The following is a 24,855-nucleotide window of genomic DNA, read 5'->3' as shown; positions in this document are numbered from 1 at the left end:
GTGAGCCGGCATACTTCTTGTTTCCGTTTTCACGCCGTCTACATCAACGGAATGCACTGAAACTTTTCCCCCACTAGCTTAGCCTCGTTGTAGCACGCAGCTCAAAGGGGCGTGTCCTATCTACTCATTCATATCTATGAGAACAATGGTGGCTGCACATAAGGACGCCTGAGGTTGATTAGCTGCGTAAATACCATTATATACAGTCTATGGTAAATACGTATGTGAATCGCATCATTGGCTGCAGCAGCCAGTCACCGGTCACTCACTGACTCACATTGAAAAATAGCACAGAATGAATTGTTACGTGTTTATTTTATTTATAATTTAGGTTGGATTTTATTTTTTTGTGCGCAGCGCAGATTTTCTGTGCGCGGAGACCGTGTCAGCGCAGCTTAGAGGGAACAGTGCTTATAACTGTATCGTTTTCAAGTTTTGTCAGAGTAAATGGAATAAAAAGCGTGACACACTGTCGTCCAGGCAAAGTACTGTAGGCTAATCCGACTTTCTTTCTACGCTGGGCTCGTGTTCCACACTGACTGTACAGTGGAATTTACATGAGAAGTGCGGAAATTTTGCAATGCAAATTTGTTTTTTTACTCGTCGGTGTAAATTCTCAGTCATCCAGATCATGGTAATTCTAGAAGTTCAGTAAAAAAGCAGCTAAACTTCTCTTTCAGGCTCTTGAAGATGAGATACGATAAGTTTTTATTAATCCCATAGCAAATGTGACACCAGTAGAAAAATAAAACAAGGAATTCACACAAGTACTGTTGATATGACATGTGATATATACACATATATCTTTACATTGGTATTGACACCTATTATATTCTTAGCGTGTTCATAGCACACTGTTCATACTGCACTTTTACTGCTTGTTTTGCACTTCTGGTTAAATGTTAAACTGCACTTTGTTGAATCTAATAGAGATTCTTTTTTATGTAGGAATTCAGATATTACAGATTCCTCTGATTGAGGAAAATAATGATATTGAACAGGGTTATTATATAGAAAAAAAACACTGGTAGCGCAGAAATTCTTCCAAGAGCAGAAAATACTTTAGACGATGAAGAAATACTGATATTACACAGATTTTACTGATATTGCCGATAGTTCTACATGGAGAAAAAGGGAGAAACTGTGGCTTTTAGAGTAATTTCATCAGTTAATAACATTTGTTGTGATTTTTTAATGTCCCATAGTTTCTATACAATGTTATTTCTTCAGGTTTTCTCTTCTCCACCAGCACTACATTCTATGGATTTTTCTTAGTGCAAACATTGACGAATTTAAACCTACTAAATCTTGTGAAAAATACTGGTTTCATAGTGGACTCTATTGCACAGTTCAACTCCAAACAAATTTGTTTGGATATGTGTTCCTATTTGTAATCTGCTTGGCCATATCCCATTTTAATTGCATTTTTGATGCTCATTTTTTGTGTAATGATGCCTGACTTAAGATGTCCTTGTCCTTTTTAAACTTTAAATTATAAGAAACAACATAAAATGTCTACTTAAAGCTCAGTAAAGTATATCTAGATAAGTATATAGTTCAGCATACACGCTGTCAAAGTGTCATAAGTTGCAGTTTTAATTTCTAAGGTCGAGACAATTTAATGTTGTTTTTTGTGAATTAGCATTTATCAATACAATACTTGGCAGGAATAAAAACTGTTATATTAAAAAAGGTTTAATAATAACTGATAGAAATGACTAAATATTTTAAAACCAGTTGTCAAAAATATTTTCCCCACATCAGCATACAGAAGTCTGTGAGAGTTCCTGATGCTGTAGTTAAAGCAACAGAAAACAACCTGTTCTGGAAAATATGAAAAATAATGAACTAGAAAAAAAAGAAATAATAAGTGGGCAATAAATTATATTTTCTAAAAAAAAGCATATTTATTAGTTCACACAACGGAGCAGTGCCTCCATACAACACCAGGAAATCAAAGCAGAATGTGTCCAACGTATCGGCGAACAGGTGGGTGAAACGCGACTGTCTTTTTCCTCAAAAGCATCAACAAAGGAAAAAAAATACAACCAAAGTTTTATCATGCAGCATGTTGGTGCAAACCCTTTCTGTTCACAACTCAGACTTTCTCTTACAAACACATACATACAAGGCAGCAGCTCCTTGCTGATGGAATGGAGGCGTTATGGGCACGTTTACAGTCTGCTGGACCTCAAAACTGCAGGTAGCAGAGCTGACAGCTTAACAAGTCACTCAGAGAGACTCCAGGTCTTTATTTCACCAGTCCGATCTTCTTGGCTTCTGTTTCATATATCAATAGACGCCACATTTTTACTATGAAGACTTCTGCTTCTTCATCGAGAACCTGAAAACAAACAGGTTGGCTGAACTCAATTTCAATTAAAAAGCTCAATAAATCGATGCCATCAAGCTTGTTAGATAAAAAACCGACTACTTATGGTTGACTTTTTACATCCACATGTTGTACTTTATACTTTACTACATTTATCTGACAGATTCCATTACTGTACAAGTTCAGACTTTTGCTCTTAGGACAGTAGACTAAATAGAAAATGCATTGATTTAATGGTAAAGTAATATTTCGATGTCTTGTTTAACAAGTCAGTGGGATAAAAATCTCAAGTATTTATTGAAGCTGCACCCTGATGGAGGGAACTGGAATTCTTTTTGCTCATAAGATCACCTCAGCCTTCTTAATGGCTTTAAAAAAAAGGCCCAAGTTCATTCAGATAAGTGCCAGTGATCTGCTGACCCACTTTACTCTCCACAGGCGACTAAACTAGCAGAAATATGCAAAAGTTTACCCAGATGTAACTGCAAGTGGATTCAAATATTTTCAAGAGTAACATTTGTGCTTCTCAACTTCTGTACAAAGAATGACCTCTGATTTTGCCGTTTTGCATTTCAGGCTGGCATTGGTGTTGAAGTTGAGGGTTAAATAAAAAGAACTCATTCACTGCTACATATTCTGGCAAGTTCATCAGATGTCCACAGTGTGTTTTAGAAAGCACACATTCTACCAAGTCCCGCAGAGGACAAAGTACAAATTGAAATCATTTCAAACAAGCGATGATATTGGAAAAAGTGGATTTAAACTCACCATAGCAACATCATCAAGGATACCCTGAGGGGTGCTGTGTGCCATTACCTGGAAGTAAAAGAACAAAAGTCAATCAGAGAACACAACATGCTCAACACCAAAAACTTAGAAAAAACAAAGAAGTTGTATTAAATTTTGAAAAGGAGGACATAAATCTGACAACTTGAGAACAGTTCATTTCTTTCTGAGTTTCTATCATGAACAATAACTGACCTTAGAACAGACAAAGTCAACCAGAGTGGGTTCCTCCTCGCCGATGTATTCAATAATCTTCTTATTAATCCACGGTCTAATGCGCCGATCCATCAGAGTCTGGAGAAAACACAATCAGAGTAACACAAGGCTTCATTTTCAACTACTAATCATGTTAAGATAGCTTTTAATGTGTGTATGTAAGAAATTAATAAAATATCAGCTAATCAAAATGTTTAAAAGCTTTTTACCGAATCGACCATGGCCCAGTCCAAAGGATAAGAGAAAAGCTCAGGCCTGCCGGTCGGGATCTTCTCTATAAGGCTCTTTATGTGCTTGCGTTTCTCCTCTGTGTTGATGCTGCCTTTGGCCCCTGAAATTTCTGCCCCATCCAGCCCCAGACTCTTGTCATCATCGCCATAATCCAGAGGGACCAGTTTCCTTTTGCGAGGCTGCTCATCAGCCTCCTCGTCATCGAACTTGTTGAAAACACTTTCCACGGTCGCCAGCTTCTTTCGCTTCCCTGCATTAAGCTGGCTGGGACTGTTGGTGGCACCTGGAGTAGAAAAAGAAGAGGAAGTCGAGTGTATTCTGGCACAAATGCTGAAGTAATAGTTCCCTCTGTGTGCTGAGTTTACTCACCCAGTTTGAGACTGAGTCCGATCTTGGGCCGGTGCTCCTCTGGTGGCTGGACCTCAGGGGTGCTCTCTCCTGGAATGATTATGCCGCAGGGGGATTCGTTGCCGGGCGTGTTCGGAGTCACGTTCCCGCTGGCGGAGGACACTGAGGGCGCGGTAGTGATTGGTCGCATGATGGGTTTAAGTTGTGGCTTGGCTTCTTGCGAGTCCTCGCCGTCGTGGTAGTCGTCATCCTCCCCTTCCTCCACATCGTCGTCCGAATGCTGCGGCGGCGGGCCTCGAGGCGCCGGCTCTACGGGCCTTCCTGAGCCTCTCTTCTCCCGATCCCGATCTCGATCCCGATCCCTGTGAGCTTTCTCCTGGTTCACCTCCACCTCGGGTTCAAGCTTCAGAGGAGGCTGTCGTCTGCGTTCTGCCTCCTCCTCCATCTACACAAAAACACATAACACATGAGTAATGGCATCAGGACATCTTTGGTGACTGCTGGATTTATGTAAAGATAATAAGTGCACTGAAATCATTAGTCTGGACTTCCTGCCTCCACATGAAACCTACACCAACAGCGAAAAGTTGCTCTTACAAATGGATGTCATAAACGTCTGAATGGCATATAGATGATGCCGCGTGTGCTTTATGACTGCAAATTTTAAAAAACGCAGCCCAAAACAACATGAATTTTAGTGCAAACACCAGGAAGTATTATAAAACAGGCAAACTGACTCATCATACTACAATTATTTCTGTTGCGTAACACAAAAACAAAACTTGCAGGGCTGTCGTTTTCTGGGACTAATCTACCAGACACTATGTGTGATAGAGCAAAAATGTAATCCAGTTTAAGAGTTCTCGGATACACTGAGTTCTGTTGACATGCAGGCTCCACATGAGCACAGCAAGATGAGCAGCAGAGAAACACTAAAGGAGGAAATAAGGAAGGTTTGACTGCAAAAAGAAACACGATATGTCGGCTACAGAACAGATGACTGTCTGCAGCATCTTCAAGTGTTACCAGAAAATGAGGAACAAAACTAGTATGTTTGTTTAAATTGGCACCATAAAGCTCTGTATGAGTCCAAAGCCAGATCTGAACGTCATCCAAAGCAAAAAATTATTTTGGATGCCATCGCCAGTATTGTACCATACGAGAAAGATTCCAAATGGATTTTTGCAGCTTTTTACTCCCCTAGAAAAAAAAAAACATTCATTTTGTGATGACTAATTCTTTCCAAATACAATTATTTATGTTTTCTGGTGAGAATTCCTGTATTTCTACATATTACAGGAAAACCAAAATATTGCAGTCTCAGTTCTTCTGTATATCGTACAGCCCTAGTTTGGACACTGAATACACAAAATAGACAAACTGTAACAGAAAAAAAGTTTACTACACAGGTTTGTTTCCTGCAAAGAGTTTTTTCTTGGCGATTGCAGTCAACACCAAATGAAAATCACCAGGGCAAATAAATAATAAGAACTGAGAATAAAAATAGAAATGGAATTTCTTAACCAGTTTTGTTAATTTGGGTTTAATTTACTCAAAAATAAAAGGCAGTTTTGTTGACAAAATGGTTGGAAATAAGATAAATCATGGATTTCTGTCAAGTAAAGTTAAAACACAGGCTCATTGGCTTTACTGATCATGTTTACTGTACACAGCCTCCCCAAAATGCCCATTCTAAGCGAGTAAAAACCTGTTACATGTGCCAGAATTCCAATTAAACAAATGATAATCATGCAAATGTGCTGCAAAACAGTCCAAAGAACAAACATATTCTGTGTCTCAAGTGAAAAAAACTCTTGAATGCAAAAGAAAGCATCTATGTCTGAGGGAAAGGAAGCTCCAGGTGGACTCACCCTCAGCAGCTCAGCATCGGGGTCAGGGTGACCCTCAGCCAGCAGCCGTTGTCTGATCTCCTCCAGCTCCTCCTTCTCCCTCTTCCGGTCTCGCTCGTCCAATTCTGTCTCCTTTTCTCGGTCACGAAGTCTCTTCTGCAAAGCACTGCCCCTGACGAACAGAAAGTAAAGTCATGTAATGACAAAAGCAAAAATATATCCCCCAAAAGTTCTAATGTGCATTAAAATAATCACCTGTAGTACTTTGGGTCGTCCCTGTCGTCGTCATAATCTTCAAGGAATTCTTTCAGTCTTTTGGCTTCTTTCATCTGATTTTAAACATAAAGTAACAATTAGTTGCATTAAACCAGCAAGATAATTTCACATATCTGACATTATAAACTTTCATGTGTACCATTTCACGACGCCTCTCATCCTCCCTTTCTGTTTCTTTGCTGTAGTCGCGAGACTTCTTCCTCTCACGGATCTCCCAGTTTTTCAGACGCTGTGAGACGACACAGGAAAATAACACAATCAGCATATATAGTCACCTATGTGCAATTATTTAAAGATACATCTCATCGAATTAAAAATGACATACTTCTTGGTACGCTGCCTCCTTGTCTCTAAGCCTCCTCTCAAGTCGCCGCCGTTCATAAACGTCCTCCTCATCTTCCTCACGGTCTCGTTTTTTATCCTCTCTGGTCCTCTCTCTGCAAAAGAAAGCAGGTTACTGACCAACTTAAGTATATTAAAGCTGAACTGAGAGGGGAAAAAATGTAAAGAAAAAAATCGCCAAGCACTTATTTCTCCTGGGGACAGTCGTGTAGATTTGGTCTAAGCCAGCACCAACTGCCAAACACATTTTTACCACAGTTATGTTTGATGAACAGAACTGCCCTGAAAACAATATCAATATTAGAAATTAAGTTCCACTTTCATTCCTGACTTCGGACACAGCTATTGGAAAAATCCTGTCGTGGTTTATTTAATAACTGCTCTGAAACTTTTCAGAATATTTCAAAAAGGCAACTAAAAGATCCAGAACAGCTACTAAATTGATCTTGAGGTGAGACAATTGTACTGCTATTTTGGAGGCTGTGTAGTTCCGCTGAATAGTATTACATTATACTAAAAGACATTTTGCACCTCCCTATTTAAACCAATGAGCCACATCATTAAAACCACTCATGGGAGAAGTGAAAAACACTGATTATGTTGTTAGAAACTGCTAAACCTTGAGTTTTCAGCTACCATTAAGAGAAGAAACAACATTTTTCAAAGTGGAAGTGTCCGCAATTTCCAAGACTGCATTAGGAGCAGCAGGCCAGACTCACCAAGAGCATGCTTGTTTTTTTTTTTTTTTTTAAACATTCACATCATTGTGCACCGTGAATGAATCCTCCAGGGTTGGACTGTTGGACGTGTCTGAAGGATTCTATGCAAATGATCTGAACAGTGGTGGGATTATATCTGAGTGGTATATAACGCTCTGCTCCCAAGTCACAGAATGGTGAGTAGACATGGGTTTTTGGCTACAACAACACAATCAGCTCCCCCTAACTAACCTACTTGCTAGATGTAGCTCTCTGTAACTTCATTCCCTTCTCCAAAATGACGGGTTGCCATTTTGACAGCTTAGAAGAGTCAGCGCTCCCTGTAGATGGTGCTTGATACCATTTATACGCATTCCAGGGAGCGTTACAAGAGTAGCAGCAGCACTGGAAGCAGTTTATCACTGCGCAGGGAGATGAAAAGGTTGCCAAATTTAAAGCTGATAGTTTTAAAAAAATTTTTATAGGCAGTTCCAAATCTGTCTGATTGCACCTTGATCATATTTTTGAGCTATAATTTTCAGCCCTCTTGGTTTGTCATAGGGATTGACAGATAGGGGTTGGAATACCGACGCTGATTACTAGTTATCAAGAAAGGCCAATGACTGAAATTTGTAACCAATATAGATAAAATGTAATGCTAAACAGGATATCACTATAAATACAATCCCACATATTAAGTGCAGATCATTTTTACTTAATGTTCTCCTTCAGACGCCTCAGTATGTTACAGTAATACTCTGCCTTGACAGTCCAACCCCGGAGCACTAATTCACAGTGCACAACCATGTGAATGTCTTTTTTTAAAAAACAAGCATGCTCTTGGCGCATCTGGAGTGATGCTCCATATGTAGTCTCGGAAATTGCGGTTACTTGCATGGTGATAACTGTTGTCTCTTCTCTGAGTGATAGCAGGAATCTGTCATTCATAACTAGGCTTCTTCGTTAATAAGGGTGATGAGTATCGAGTATATAAAATAGAAATAGGAGTTATTAAATTATCTCCCCTGTTTAAGTGCGATCAACTGAGTTTGATCAGTTTGTCTCCTGTAGTTACATCTGTTGTTCTTCTCTATTTTCTTAGTATTGCAGTGTTCTGTCACTTTTATTTCCCACTATGGTCCAAATCTAAAAGCACTACTGATTAGTGTTTTCCAGATTGTTTCTGGATAATCTGTGGTTGTCCTCTAACTTAGTCAATACGTGTTTTATGTTCCAGAACATAACGTCTTGCAGTAGAAGGGCTACTGAGCATCATGTTTGTTCCTGACCTCGACCTGCTGCGATCTTCGCTGGCGTCTCGACTCCTCTCCCTCTCTCGTTCCCGCTCCTTCGTCCTCTCGCGTTCACGATCTCGTTCTCGTTCCCGTTCGCGGTCTCGGTCTCGTTCCCGCTCCTTGTCCCTCTCTCTCTCCCTCTCCTTCTCTTTCTCGCGGTCGCGGCGTTCCCTCTCTCGCTCTCGTTCTTTGTCTCTCTCCCTCCTTTCTCTCTCCAGCTCCAGTCGCTCCTTTTCTTTCTTCCCTTTTTCCTCCTCCAGTTTCTGCAGGAGCCCAACGGGAAGAAAAGGGGAAAGTGTGTTACTACATGCAAAACACACGAAGACAGTTCATAAAACAAACAGGTTATCAGCACATGATACTGTAAAATGATTGAAATTCCCTTTGCCAGACATGCTCACATACTACTGCCTTGGAGAGGCTGGCTGCTGCAAGTCAGGAAGTCTTCCTAGCCCTGTTGTTTCCTCCAGGAAGTGAGCTATGGGTTCAATGTACATACTGCTCAATTCAGGACACATTGGTGTAAAATGATAAATTGCAGTTTATTCTGGAAAGACATCTAACAACTGAGGTAATGTGGGTTTAAACGATGGATTCCAACAGAAGCAGAAGTTAAAACATCCACCTGGTATTTTATTAACGCATTTTAACGCTTACAGTAATCTATTCTGGTTACATCAACGGGCAAAGAGATCATTAACAGTCCTGGAGTCAATAATCCGCCTTCCTCTTTATAACATATGCTTACATCGAATGATTTTTTCCCCCACATGTAACAGGTCAACTCGTCCTCTGCAGTTACTGTGGGATCTGTGGTGATCTGAGATTATGCTCTGACGTAATACGAGGCCATTCCAATAAAAAAGTCAGCTGTAGGCTAATAAGTGTCGGCCACACTCACATCCGCCCATTTTCCCAATCAATGTGCACTCATGCGAGCACAAAAAAAGATTTGACCTCACGAAGAGACAGCGCAGGTTAAAATGCATAATGTTTGACATGGATTTTAGAGAAACCCCGTAGTTACATGAACCAAATAATGCACTCATCTCTGCGCAAGAGGATTGAACTGGAAATGGGGCTTCTGATACTAGAACCCTGCGGATGGTGATAGAAAGCACTTTAAAGCATCTGCCAAGTCAGCTGTGAACCTTTAGTTCACAAAGACCCAAGTATACACTTAAGATCACGGCTATATAATGCCCTGGTTCACTCTTACCTACCGGCGCCAAGTGGATTAAAACAAGCCAAAGCTTAACACGGCAAATGGCCCAACTAAGTAAATTACATAATCAGCTCCCATGTGTTTTCTACATGGTCATCTGAGACGCAGGAAAGCAATGCCAGACCGCAAGGCAAGTGATCCCCTGCAGCTGTGTGGGAGTTCAGAAGGCAGCCGAGTGACAAAAGCATAATTTGAGATGATATCATAACCTAAACAATTAATTTTATATTTACACATCACACTTTTTATCTTTATTTTGCACTAAAAAACTGATTCAAAAACACCTAAAAGTTGTCACAGCTGTTGAATGTGAATCTGAATTAATAGGAAATGCAAACCCACTCGTCCACATTCTAAATGACATTAAAATCATTGCATTTTCTACAGACCGTTCTGGAGCTACTGGTGTGCAACTTACAGGTGATGAACTACGGTTTCAGCACTTCTCTGCCCCTACACATCCTACAGGCTACGTGTGGGAGGAAAAGCAGGTCAAGTGCAAAGTCAAAATATTCAGGAAAATCGTCCACACGACACCTGTGAAGCAGTTTAATTACAATTCATCCACAAAAATGACACCAAAATCTACTTGCTTTTTTCAATTGAAACAGTTTAAACAAATCAGATATTGAATTTTATTTTGCCACAAAAAAATTAGTGAAGCAGTCTTACCTGCAGGTTGTCTTCTGGTGTCTGTCTGGTCGCTCCAACCCAATAAAAAAAAACTTTTAACGTCAGACCCACAATTCAAACAGTCTCCTCACTGATTGGAGTTAATGCTGCACATTTTGACTGGTTTACAATATTTAAAGAGCAGTGTTGGAATTGTGGATCTGACAGCTATTAAGTAATAAACAAATAATAAAAAGCAGGAAAGAATGGAGGAGGTGCAAGATACCTGTCCTATATGAGCTTTAAGCATTGTAATTTCACTAGACTTGAACCAGTCTGTACACCTTTTTACCTCGAATCCAGAGGACGGGCGTTGACACCTGACAAGTTAACTATGAGGCTCTTATAACGTTTTCTCACTTCTTTCCAACCTAGAACTTACCTCATGTTTCTCATGTTTTAAAGACTCCGTCACAAAGTTTTTCTACATTTTTAGCATGTCCATAGGGTGTTTTTGATACGCTAATGAGTAAAATAAGTAGTCAACTAAATAAGCAGACAGTGTATCAATGACAATCTCAAAAATACGGATTCAGGTGTCCAGGTTTTCATACTTAACAAACCTAATGAACCAATCATTTTTCACAAAAACTGAAAAAAAACCTTATAAATATGCAACTTTGATACACACGGATGAATTTATAGTCACGTAACAGACGTCTGAAGAGAGGCAAAAACATAGTTTTGTGGCAAGTTTGAAACATTCTAACTGAAAACAACTTAATCAGAATATCAAACACCATTAAAGAAGAGGACAATATTAAGTTGAATATAAATTAACAAAAGTTTTAAACTGTCTACCTCCTATTCTCCTACTCTATGTTTTTATTTTTTATATTTGTTTCTGGGAATGTTTGTGCTTTTATTGATAGTAGAGACGCTCATGTGTTACGCAATCTAACCACTTGACTATCAGGTTTTCCAGTCCTGCAAGTTTGACATATTATTACCATAAGTTTTAAGTTTCTAGTTCCTTCTTGTTGATGGCACTTTGTTTAGCACGTGACACCAGCTGTGTTTTTTGTTTTTTTTCGCACCTTTATCTTTTGTACATGTGTTTTTCCCTCGATTTCTGTTGTTTTTCAGAGATCATGGCAGGACATTATTGTACCTGTGAAGAAGTAACAGCGAGAGACACCAACAACTGGTCAAAGATTACAAGGAAAAAGGGTGGTTGTTTGTAGTGGAGATGAGATATCATGGATTCTAAGCTAAACCTGCATGGAGGTAGCAGACAAGATTAGGAATGAGGAATCTAAAAGGGCTGCTAATTGATATTCATCCTAATACGATTCTCCTCTGCAGGAGTGTTTGAAATTGTGATCAAGTTACGACATCAGAGCTAATGTCCAGTTTCACGAGACGTTTACATTTTGTCGCTAGTTTGCAGCTTCGGTCTCCTCAGTCTCATATATTTATTAGCATTTCTGTGTTCTCTTGTTGTCTAATTAAAGGGGTGGGGGTTGAGTCAAAGTGACAGAACAAAAGAAAGGAAGAGTACGTTTGAAAACAAAAGAAAAACAGAAAAGTAAGTTCTTACCTTGCATGTCTTCAGACCACACAGTGCTGTGGAGGGGCGCTCCCTGCTTTAGTTATGCTACAGGCTGCAGTGTAAACTACTGCAGTGGTTAGGCTCATTTAGTCTGTGTGTGTTCTTCAAACACAATTTATTACCTGAGGACGTGCAGAGGTTCACTGAGCTGCCCAAGAGCAAGTTTAAGCGCATCAACACTTAGAAATCACTACCTATTTGTAGATTCTTGTTGCAGCATCGGTGGCGTTTTGCATCCGGTGAATGCACAAATATATAAAATGAATACAAGTGAACCGAGAGCCAGTTGCCCCTCTGCAAACCCTCCAGAAGGGAGCGCCCAACATGAGTAAAGAAGAAATGAAAGATCATACTTACATCCTATCCTCGCAACTTTTTCCAAAGCTGAGTTTCTGAGATTCATCTTGCTCTAGTCACCAAATGAACTCTACCATATTGGTGGGGTTTAATCAATAGATTAGCTTTAGTTGGAATTTAACATTGTGTCCATGCACTCTGTGTGATGAATTTAGCTTGTGCAGAGCTGAAACTTTTAGTCTCAAATCAGTATCATAAACAGTGTTAACGCTTAGCCGGTTTGGAAATACTGACAGGAACTATGAAGCCATCTATGAGTGGCCGACATTGTACCAGAATACTTCAATAGATATCTTAAAATTCTATAATTAACATCGACTACTTTCTGTTCCTTTACTGTTTAAATTTCTAAGTATATGGTTGACAGTAACAAGATAGTCTTAAGGAGGTATTACCTCCATAAATTAACTGTAGATCCATTTTCTCTGGAGGAATTTCTAATAATTAATGCAGAGGATTTCTTCTTCAAAACCTAATTTATGGACTAAAAACATGAGTTTGATACGTTACCTTGTGTGTGTCGCGGAATTTACTGATCTCTCTGGAAATCAAGTCTCTCTTGTCATCCTCCATCTCCATGGCATTGATATCCTCCTTGCACAAAGCAGAGAAAGACAAGAAACAAACACACTAAGTACTCACCAACTACTACAAATGAGCCAAAAAATACAGCAAAAGAAATTACATCTCCAGCTTGTTCTCATTGTGCAAAGACTACCTCCTCTTTCTTCTCTTTGCGCTTCTTGTTGCGAGGTTGACTGTCGGGATCCTGCGAAGGAGCATTGAGCTCACTTGAATACTCTCTGATGAGGACGTCTATGACCCCCTTCACCGCCTGGTCCCGACGCAGTGTCTCTTCATCAAGAACCTCCTCGTCGTCTTCATCCCCATTTTTTGAATCACCACTGGCTCCCTATTTGTTAAAAACAGAAAATTTAAAAACCCAACTCAGCTAAATTGTAAATGTGACGGGAAATATTGAATTCCAATCATGGACTTAACAGGTGAGCACCATACCCCATTGGCACTCCTCTTCTTGGCTTTCCACTCATCCAGCTGGGCCTTGGTCTTGGCATCTACCTTGACCAACAGCTTTTTATCACCTAAGAGCAGCTCGTGCAGAAGCCTGAGGGCTCGCAGGGTGGATTCAGGCTCTTTATACTCACAGAAGCCAAAAGCTTCAAGAAGTAGAGAGCAGAAAGAAAGTTAGTACCATAGGTGTTCAAAATAACAAAACACATGACACCTTAACCCTATGAATCCTAAAATAAGATTGAAACGGCAATATTATCTCAAAATATGTTATGTTTACATATATGTTTTCAACAGCTTTCATTAAAAAAACAAAAAGAATGATTAGTAACTCGAGAACGAACAACAGTCGTGTGACAAATTTTTAAAAACTTTTCAGCTGAACTGCAGACTGTGTTTACACAGAGCAAAGAACAGACACGCAGAAATAATTCAAAGAGAGTGACAAGAAAATAAATCATACTTAGCAATAAAGTTGCCATTTTGGACAAGTTTGACGTCATTTTTAAACAATTTTCAAGCTATATGGGATGATTCATGAGTCAGTCTGGACAAACTCTAAGTCATTTTGTCCAGACTGACTGATTTGTGTGACTTTGGAAAAATGTGGCGTCATTTTGGAAATGCTACATTATTTAAAACCCCTTTTAAATCATTTTGGACAAAAATTTAGACATTTTAGACAATCTCCAAATCATTTTTGGACATTTTTAGAGAAAAGTTAAACATACTTGATCAATAAAATGAATATATGTAAACATTTCAGCATCTAGAGTATGTTGACTCCCCATTCTTCTTTCTGTATTGACAACACCTCTGGGCACTTAACAAAAATGTGTACATGTTGTCTTTTAATGATGTATAACATTATAAATTAGTTTTACGACACAAAAGACATCTTAGTGTTCTCTCTGATTCTAGTCATGGTTGTGCTGTTTCCATAGAGGTGCAGGACTTTATACTGCAGTAAAAAATGAGTCCACAGTGAATAATAATGTGACAGGAGCAAAAAATGCTCAGAAACAGCTTTGGAGTTCAGAAGGTTGAAAATCTACAATAAAAACAAGATTTGAATGAATGCATTAGTAATATTCAACTTTCAAGACTTGGTCTGATGACTTAGGTCTATGCAGGATAAAACTGTTTCACTGTGTTGTTATTACCTTGAAGTTTCCCAGAGGCACCTTGGACCCTCTTCCAGCTTAGAACAATACCACATTTCTATATTGAAAAGAAAAGAAAAAGTTATATCACTCTACAGAATATAATGATCAGTCAATGGCTAATTGATCCCATACAGCATAAGACAGAATATGTGTATCCCTGTAACCTTAACTCCTTGAGATTTGTCAATGGTTAACCCAGAGCATATGTGGTGCACTGTGTTTTTCTGTAAGCAGCTCAGTTGCAGACTACATATCTACTGCTTTACTTTCAAAATTTTAAGCCGAGTGACAAATAAAAAGCTCTAAAATATGTCTGTATATAGACTGATCTGGTCCAAATACACAGATGCTTCATGCCATAAATCAGCAGTTTACCTTGACAGAATTATTTCATTTCATGTACAGTTTGAATCAACTCACTGCTAACAGCTGTCTGACCAACATGTCAGATGCTTTTTCAGAGATGTTCCCTACGAACACAGTGGTGGTTGGACCGCCACCGTCCTCTGTGTCCTTGGCTCTGATGCCACCAGGATCCTTCTTTGGAATCATCGGCTTCTGTGTTATAGTGACTGTGGTTGGGACCAGAACCTGCAGAACAGGAATTTAAATTTTTCAGCATTCCAGTATCACTCTTATCCAGAGTAACAATAAAAGCAACAAGGACAAATAATGCAAAACGTACAAATAACTGTTTGCAGGTGGAACATTTTGAAGGTCAAGTCATATTTTCTGTATGACCAATGTAGAGTTTGAAAGCAGACAAGCATCAGGCTCTATTCATAGCATTATCTATGCAGGTGGTTGTACTGCCCCTCATATCACTCACTTAAAAACAAATAAGGCTACTGTGGCTGTTTTTTAAAGGATCTGACTTTGCATTTTTTTCCAGATACAGCAGCTGGTTACAAATTGGGCTGCAGCACCGTGCCAGGGTAATTATTCCTGAGGTGTGCGGAGCTCAGAGGGTGGACATAGCAAAGGATTTTTGGAGGCTTGAGAGCTTCCAAAGTCCTGCAGCGATGACCTCAAACACAACTCTTTAAATGACGAATTGTGAAGGAGTGAATGACCGAGAATCTCCTCATAAAGTCTCTCTTCATAACATTTGTTTAGAGCACCATTTGTTTTCCTGGCACTCTGCACGCTTGCAGTGTGTTCAGTCTGTGCAGCTGCAAATTTGGGCTGTAGAACCCCGGCAGATTTCACTAAATTTATGTCATGTGGACCCTTGCAGATGGAGAAAGCACGAGTTGATCTTTACTGACTTAATTTTGCTGCATATTCACCAAAAAACTGCATGATGCTAAATTGTTAGTGTAAGGATTGTGTTTCTAATAGCAGGTCACAGAACAGGAATTCCAGTTTCAAACTCACTGTGGGTGTCGGCGTCACTACACCCATGTGGACTGGGATCATGGGGGTACCTGAAAATACAAATAAAATACACTCAAGTTATGTGTGAAGTCATAAAACAACATACACTGATTATTACTATTATCGTGTGTGTGACTGCTAAAGCTAGTAACCATTAGGGTTTAGAAACAAACATGGGCAAATGTTTAACCTTGTGTTTATCTAATAGGCAGATATCTGTGATATGATTATCAAACTTTCTTAGTCAGTATATTGCTAAAGGAATTTCTATGTAATTTGCCACAGTCAGCTCCGATACAGACTGCTAACTTTCATCAGTTTATCAGGCTATTATGTTTCTTGACAATAATCCAATGTACGAACTTTTACATATTTTTAAGAGATATTCCATTTAGGAACTGGTTTCAAATCGAAATTTTAAGACAATGCAATTAGTAAATCGGAAAAGCTGCATTTTATGATATACAGTACATAGCATGTGTGATCCAGGGTTTAAAATGTGATGCCAATGGTTTTACAAAATGATTCTATCAACATTGTCACAGTCACACTTTTGATGGCATTGCATGTTTTAAATCTTTTACACATGAAACAATGAACTGAAGCTGAAACAAATTAGATTGCAAATCAATTTTGCAATCATCTAAGGCTGACAATAGACAATTTTAAAAAAGAAAAACAAAATGTAGTTGTCTTGTACAATGTTAACACAATACACAATCTTGGGACTGAAGCTAAGTTCCCATTTGTGTTAGAAGACAAACCCATGTGCATATGTATAAAAGGTGAAAGACACCAAACTTCTTTTAAATCTATTCTGCATATTTGATTTGTAGACTCAGTCTTTATCTAACAGTCTCTCCTTATGTCAATGTGCAGAGCTGTGTCTGAATGTAGTCATTAGAATAAGGAACTTACATCTGAATGACAGAATAGCTTTAATAAATGAAACAGCAATATTACGTATCCCAAGTCTGAAACCACCACTTTAAGAGGCAGAGAAATATGCACATCAAATTAAAGTTTAATGAGCAGAGTCACGGTAATGAGATTTTTAGCAGAGAATCTGAAGATTGCTAGGTTGTGGTTTGGCTCATTGTGGCCATTATAGGTTTTTAGCCTTTATTCTATCATAAACTGATGATTTAGTCAGACATTAAATCAAATATGTGAGCCCAGAAATTGTAGCTTAGTCACAAATATAACTTTCTGTTGTAATTTTTGAGTCACAAAGTTGGTCTGATTTGATTCTTGGTGACCTCAGGTGGAGTTTTCACCCTTAAGAATGACTAGAAGGGAACCACGGGCTGATTCACAAACACACACGGGGCTGTTCAGTACCTGGCGGGACACCTGGGGCGAATCCTCCGTACTGTGGAGGGGGGATCCGGGGAGGTAACTGTGGGATACCAATCTGCTGACGGTTGAGCGGCGGAGGGTATGACATCCTGGAAGAAACAGAAGCAAATAGGCGAAAGCAGATGTTTACCAGAAGACCAAATGAGTACTGTTTACGTGGCCAGAGAGATCGACTAACTTAGTACTAGCAGTATTTATTTACGTATATAGCACAGCTGTCTGCCTAAGTGTCAAACTAAGCAGGTGCGACAGAAACCTTGAAGTCCGCTACGTTAATTAGCCAAATTAGCTGCAGCTAGCTAACGGTTACTGTGTGGCCTTGCTAGCTAACATTAGCCGCAGCGGTCAAGCTCGGATTTACTCACCTGCAGCTAAGTGTGAGATAAAAACCAGTGTCTAATAATACTGCCGGTTACTTTAATAAAAGCCCATTAAATACAGAGGATGGGTAAAGCGGGCGCTAAAAAGTAGCGGTATAATTGTCGCCGGTGCGCTACGAGAAGCCCAGCAGCAGCACATACAAATAACTGGGACCTATTCTTTCCGCAAGGCATCATGGGATTGATTCGCTGGGCTTAACGGTGGTGACAACCCTGGGTGTTGTCTCTCAGGCAGGCAGTCCTAAAAAAGGATCTTTTTGACTCTTTACTGGACATTTCCGCACCCAGACTGTAAAAACAAGAACAGAACAATTTTAAATATGTGTTAACTTTAATTTTTCCCCACAATATCTTTATTGGATTTTTTTCAAAAACAAAACAACAACAGCAACATAAAAAGATGCATACAATCATAACAACCACAGACAAAATCAAACCAACAGTGCTTCTTTATTTTGACTAAGTAACCTGTTACAATAAGTACGTTTCAAACATCTTAATATAATAATAATAATAATAATAATAATAATAATAATAATAATAATAATAATAATAATAATAATAATAATAATAATAATAATAATAATAATAATAATAATAATAATAATATTTTTTTAAGCAAATTACAAGCATGGAAACTGCATGATCCACACACATCATTCACCTTTTCTTCAGGTGTTACATTTGAGTTCTTAACATAATCAATGAAAGGCCGCCATATCTTCTTAAACTTGTGTTTTTTTCGATTTCATTATATGTTATTCTTTCAAGAGAAAGGTTTGTTAACATCTGTCTCAGCCACTGAGTCATAACTGGTCCATTAGTCATTTTTATAATTGTGCAATGCATTTTTTGGCATTAAGCAGGTTGAGGTCTGTGAATGTTCTTTCATTTTTATTGAAGTTATGTTTTTCTGGATATAGACCCAACAAAAACAGTTTAGGGTTCAATGTGATTTGTTTTGAAATTATTCTTTCAATTGTTAGTCTCACCTCTTCCCAAAACCTTTCTAATTTTTCTACATTGCCATAAACAATGAAATAGGGTTCCTTTACTTTCCATACATTTTGTACATGTGTCTGGTATATTTTTATTATATCCGTTTAGTTCCACTGGTGTAACATACATCTGCATGTTAACTGTAATTTTTGAACCATTTACATGTATTTTAGTGTTTGTTAAATTACAGATAACAACTAGTGAAATCCTAGAAAGAAAGTATCCAGCATTAGAAAAGGGGCATAATACATTTTTAACGAGAAATGTACTGTTTTGGTACATAATATCTGTGCAATATAGATAATAATCTGTGCAATCGTAATACTTATGTCAACATTCCCATTCATGAAAGAATCTGTGCAATGCCACTAACATGTGTAATAATGTTATTTCTATAATTAGTATTTATGTATATCCTGGTTTATTAAGGTTATTTTTTATTTTTGCAACACATTACCAAAATGTTTGCATTTGCTTTGCTGCTGGAACAATGCAAATTCCCCCTCTGTGGGATTAATAGTGTTAATAATATTCTATATTATATGATATCTGGCACAGAAATTTCCTTCAAGATTAATAAAGTTCTCGCTTATCTTATCTATCTTATCATATCTTGTCTTGTCTTATCTTATCAAGTGGTAGGCATGTGATGACAAGTAGTAGAGTGAAAGAAGGATGAAAAGTTATTTTTTAAGCATTGAAGACAAGTTTTTAGACTGTATTTACATATTTCAGACTTCAGACTGACTAGTGCCAGTGTTTACATCCATCTCTTCTTCACGCTCCACTGAACCGCCTCCCAGCTACAGCGCCCCCCTCTGTCCCCACCTGGAACTCCCCCCATCTTCCCCTCCAGCACACCCACTGCCTCCCCCCTCTGGCTCCCCTTGCCCGTCACCCCCGCAGTACCAGAATTCAACAAGCTGCCAAATCCCCACCATCATCAGCTTCAGACAACCTCGGCAGCCCTCCCTCAGAAACTGCCATTTTGCTAACCTTCGCCCACTTCCACGGACCTCACAGCCTTGTCCCCAGAAGCCCTCCCCTAATCACACATCCACACTTCACCTGAACTTTGCCCTCTTCAACACCCGCTCCGTCACCAGCAAAGGCCCCACTCTACAATTATTCATCCTGGACAATAAACTGGACTTCCTCTGTCTAACCGAAACATGGCACAAACCACTGGACTTCTACCCACTCAACCAAGCCACCCCCTCCGGATACACGTACCTCAACTCACCCCGCCCAGAAGGTCGAGGAGGCGGCATCGCAGTCATCCACAAACAGGTCTTCACAACCATCCCACTTTCCATCCCTGCCTCCCCCTCCTTTGAACACCTTGTTTTTAAATCACCCGGTCCCACCCCAATGGTCACTGCTATCATTTACCGCCCACCTAAACCAAACCCCTCATTTCTCCCTGACTTTTCCCACTTTGCCACCCAGCTATTAGCTACATCTCCGTCAGTCCTCATCCTTGGTGACTTCAACTTTCACATGGACAACCTTCACAGTAAATCTGCCTCTGACTTCCTAGATCTCCTACAATCACTCAACCTCACCCAGCATGTCAATTTCCCCACCCACAACCATGGACACATCCTCGATCTGGTTTGCTCCTCTGGTCTTACAGTCCTAAATATCTCCAGCTGTCATCTCTCCATCTCTGACCACCTAGCAATAACTATGGACATCAGCCTCCCCACCCCCCTGCCCAAGGAAAAACGGACAATCTTTTTTAGAAACACCAGATCACTCTCCCCCTCTGTATTCTCCGCCTCACTGACCACTGCATTGTCCGTCTCCCCTCCCCCGTCAATCAATAACCCCACTGACCTCATCAACCACTACAATCATACTCTCTCTTCCTGTCTTGATCAGCTTGCTCCCCTCAAATCCAAATTAGTTACTTTCTCCCACTCTGCTCCATGGTACACCCCTGAACTCCACCTCATGAAAGCCCATAAACGACAGCTAGAACGTCTTGTCAAGAAAACAAACCTGACGGTTCACCGCCAAGCCTACTCCGACTTCCTCCAACAATACAAAGACGCCCTGAAATCTGCACGGTCCACTTTCTACTCTGACCTGATCAATACCAGCTCCAACAACCCCAAATCCCTCTTCTCAACTGTCAATAAACTCCTTGCCCCCCCGGACACCGTCTCAAACTCGTTCACCACTGACAAATGCAACCTGTTCCTCTCTTTTTTTCATAACAAAATCATCTCCATCCACAGCAGCCTTGTCACCTCTCCCACTTCACTTGATCCCCCCTCTCCTCCACCAAACCCTCTGAACTTTCCCCCCCTGGCCCACTTCTCGCCCGTTTCCCCCCTGGACCTGCCCAAATTCATCACTGGAACTAAAAACTCCACATCCTGCCTGGACCCCATCCCCACTGCCCTCCTCAAAAACTGCCTCCCTGTTATCGCCCCCCTCATCTCTAACATCATCAACACTTCCCTCAGTACTGGCTGTGTCCCCTCACCCCTCAAGCTCGCCTCTGTCTCCCCCATCCTCAAAAAACCTGGTTTGGATCCAACCTCCCCTCACAACTTCCGGCCCATCTCCAATCTCCCCTTCATATCCAAAACATTAGAACGTGTCGTCGCTGCCCAGTTGAAAACTCACCTCACCTCCAACAACCTGTATGAAACCTTTCAATCCGGATTCCGCTCTCATCACAGCACTGAAACTGCTCTCCTCAAGGTCACCAATGATCTCCTCCTCTCCTCAGACTCTGGACAAGTCACCATCCTCATTCTTCTCGACCTCTCTGCAGCATTTGACACAATCAATCACTCCATCCTCCTGTCCCGCCTTCAATCCTCCATTAACATCACCGGCACCGCCCTCACCTGGTTCACATCATATCTCACTAATCGACAACAATTCATCAAGGTCAACAACTGCACATCACCCACCGCCCCCCTGTCCCATGGTGTCCCTCAAGGATCAGTACTTGGCCCCCTCCTCTTTATCCTGTACCTCCTCCCCCTCGGCAACATCATCCGCCGCCACAACCTACACTTCCATTGCTACGCCGATGATATCCAACTCTACATCTCCACCAACACCACCGCCACCACCACCCTCCCCTCTCTCTCCAGCTGCCTGGCCGACATTAAATCCTGGATGAGGAAAAATTTTCTCCTGCTAAACTGTGACAAGACTGATCTCATCCTTATTGGACCTAAATCACTCACACCATTTCCCCACCCCCCCATTACCATTGATAACACCACCCTATCTCCTTCTGCTCACATCCGCAACCTCGGTGTGATATTTGACAGCAACCTCACTTTTGAACCCCACATTAATCAGATCACCAAAACTGCCTATTTCCATCTCCGCAACGTCGCCCGTCTCCGCCCCTTCCTCTCCTTCTCAGCCGCTGAAACCCTCATTCATGCCTTCGTCACTTCCCGCCTTGACTACTGCAATAGCGTTCTCTTCGGCTCCACCTCCAAAGTTCTCAATAAACTTCAACTCATTCAAAACTCTGCTGCCCGACTCCTCACCCGAACCTGTTCTCACGACCATATCACACCCGTCCTGCGGAACCTCCATTGGCTCCCCATTTCACACCGCATCCAGTACAAACTGCTTCTCCTCACCTTCAAGTCCATCCATAATCTAGCCCCCTCTTACCTTACCGATTTGCTCCTCCCCTACACCCCCCCCAGGAATCTCCGTTCCTCCCACACAAACCTCCTTTCCATCCCGCACAGGACCAGCCGGCGACATTGGGGGGACAGAGCCTTCGCCATTGCCGCCCCCACTCTCTGGAACTCACTCCCCCATGCCCTCCGTGACTGCACCAACCTCACCACATTTAAATCCCTTTTAAAGACTCACCTTTTTAGATCTGCTTTCCTTAAGTGATTCTGTATTTTATCTTGAACTTGTTTACTATCTACTGATTTTAATTATCTGTTTTGTTCTATCTTATTGTATTTTATGTACAGCGTCTTTGAGCTTTTGGAAAAGCGCTTTATAAATAAAATTTATTATTATTATATTTGCTGTTATTTGAAAGAGAAATAATGTACACTAAAATTGAAAAATGTTTTATTTTACAGATTTTCCTCACAGACAAAATCTTGTAATAATAAATTTATAAATTTTTAAATTTATGAATTTATTTTTAAACTTAAATTTTATACTTTTATAATGTCTGACTTTAAAATGCCACTATATTTAACGGTATTTAAATCAGCAAAAAATAGCATTATTTTACAGATATTTGCCACTGTTTGGGGGGGGAAAGGAAATATATTAAGGACTAAAAAATGGTAAATAATTTTTAAACTCTTACTTTACAGATCTTCTCTGTATTGTTCAGTTACATATAACACATAGCAAAATCACAGACAAAGATACTAATTAATGTTTACTATAAAAAGGCCAACATTGTATATAGTGTCTACATCAAAAATCTGTATTTAAATGATAATTCATTCTTCCGCTTAACATTATTCTCCAAAGTATAACCAAGTGATTTTAGAATATATTTTACTTTCAAGCAGCCGATGGTTTCCATATATTCCAGTTCAGTATGAAATCAAGCAAACAAAGACCCGCAGACAATTTAGGCATGTTCTCTGTGGATCTCAAAAAAAAAAAAAAATATATATATATATATATATAAATATATATATATATATATATATAAATATATATATATATATATATATATATATATATATATATATATATATATATATATATATATATATATATATATATATATATATATATATATATGATATTACTTACTAAATCACTGGAATGACATTACATAGATAGATTAAAAATTAAACTAATAATTAATTGTAAGCCTATATTAAACATCCTGTCTGGTTATACTAATATATTTTTAGTTAAAGTCTAAAGCACCTGTGTTATTATGCAGGATTAAGGTCAATAACATCTTTGTCGCTGCGAAGTGGGCCAAGTTTCAACTCCTTCTGTGCCTCTCATAGTTGAATATAATATAATCAGCAGTAACATGCAGTCTTTTAACCATCTACAACCATAAGTGGGTTTGCAAATCATCTGCATAAATCCAGGAGAGATTTGTGCACACGTGAGACTGTTGCCTGCCAGACTGTACTGAGGGCGGTTAAAATCCTTTTCACATATTAAAACTGTCTATATTCTCCATTTTCAGACACTTGGTGGCACCAAAGGCTTTGCTTTGATTTGCAAAGCGAGGCTTCCAACGTGGAGTTTTCTAGCTTTTGCCTGCTACAATACATTTGGCAGTTATTCCAGTAGACTGGTGTTAGTTGTTGCTGCGCAACCACTCAGTCCAGTTCAGCGTCTGTAACTGTGCTGCATAGTGAAAACTGACAAGAAGTTGCTTTTAAAAAAAAATCTGTATTATTTATTTGGAATTTTTTTGATTGCTTGATTTCATTTGGATCTATAAATGATTAAAAAGACAAAAAAATGAGAGTAAATACCACTTAATAAACAGTACATATACACATACATGTACAGGCGTCAGTAATATATATCTTCTGATAAATATATTTTCACACATAATGTATGACTGTAGTACAAAATTACCAAAAAGGTGTAGGCAAAACCTTGATAAAGATGGACATTTGTATAACATCTTATTCCATCTTTTATAACATTTTGTTGTCATTTTTAGTGTTTTATTGTTGCTCTGTTTTTGTAAAGTACCTTGTAGCTCACTGTGTTGACAATCACTGCAGCCATGTGACTTGTGATCATGAGAGGACCTGAAAATAGAAACAAAATACGGACAAACCATGTGTGAAGCACATACAACAGACACAGCTATGTTCACAACAGTGTGTGTGATTGCCAAAGCTGCTAACAAACCAGGTTTGTCCATCAAATACTGATCAAATACTATTAAATAAAAGTTTAATCATTTGTTTGTCTAACAAGCAGATATTTCTAATATGATTATGGAACCCTTAATGTTTATTATTAAAGGAAGTTCTCTGCAAATTATCGCAGTTTTTAAATTTTTCAGAGCTCATATATGACTAATATTCTTATCAAAGTCATCACTGTTGATCAAAGAATTATCAGATATAATTGTTACGTTGGTGTCACCTCTGGTAGTTCTTTGACAGTATAAAACATATTTGTTCAGGAGATTTTATTTTGTATTTTGAGGTTTTTGGTCCCAAGAATAACTACTGTGGTGGAATTAAACAAATAGTGAATAGCCTATGAAACTTTATTTTTATGTTACTTTACTTCCAGAACATATGAGCTCAAAAATAAACTGTACTGCTGCAAACTACACAGAATATAAAACAGCTCACAGACCAATATTAAACATCTTATACCCTGGGAAGCTTCAATTCTGT

The 24,855-nt window shown here is 39.4% G+C and overlaps 1 protein-coding gene across 4 annotated transcripts; it reads right to left on the bottom strand.

The window, feature by feature from the left end:
- Positions 1–1,882: 1,882 nt before the first annotated feature.
- rbm25a (RNA binding motif protein 25a) lies at positions 1,883–17,657 on the bottom strand. Of its 4 annotated transcripts, none has more exons than XM_055006179.1 (18): positions 17,480–17,657; positions 17,097–17,203; positions 15,756–15,805; positions 14,799–14,969; positions 14,376–14,433; positions 13,198–13,358; positions 12,899–13,093; positions 12,691–12,774; positions 8,369–8,637; positions 6,365–6,476; positions 6,179–6,268; positions 6,019–6,092; positions 5,785–5,929; positions 3,935–4,358; positions 3,544–3,848; positions 3,314–3,412; positions 3,101–3,148; positions 1,883–2,344 (listed from the first exon to the last, which is right to left on the bottom strand). In XM_055006179.1, the coding sequence occupies exons 2-18, from the start codon at positions 17,200–17,202 to the stop codon at positions 2,252–2,254; spliced, it is 2,484 nt and encodes an 827-aa protein (XP_054862154.1). In that variant the 5' UTR covers position 17,203; positions 17,480–17,657; the 3' UTR covers positions 1,883–2,251. The 4 variants fall into 4 exon arrangements, with proteins under 4 accessions (XP_054862154.1, XP_023142410.1, XP_023142411.1 ...); XM_023286642.3 differs by having other exon boundaries at positions 5,785–5,935; positions 17,480–17,656; XM_023286643.3 differs by having other exon boundaries at positions 5,785–5,935; positions 12,691–12,771; positions 17,480–17,656.
- Between the last annotated feature and the right edge of the window lie 7,198 nt (positions 17,658–24,855).

This window comes from Amphiprion ocellaris, chromosome 20 (assembly GCF_022539595.1).
Source record: "Amphiprion ocellaris isolate individual 3 ecotype Okinawa chromosome 20, ASM2253959v1, whole genome shotgun sequence".
NCBI classification, from domain to species: domain Eukaryota; kingdom Metazoa; phylum Chordata; class Actinopteri; family Pomacentridae; genus Amphiprion; species Amphiprion ocellaris.
This window is presented reverse-complemented; position numbering and strand designations above follow the sequence as displayed.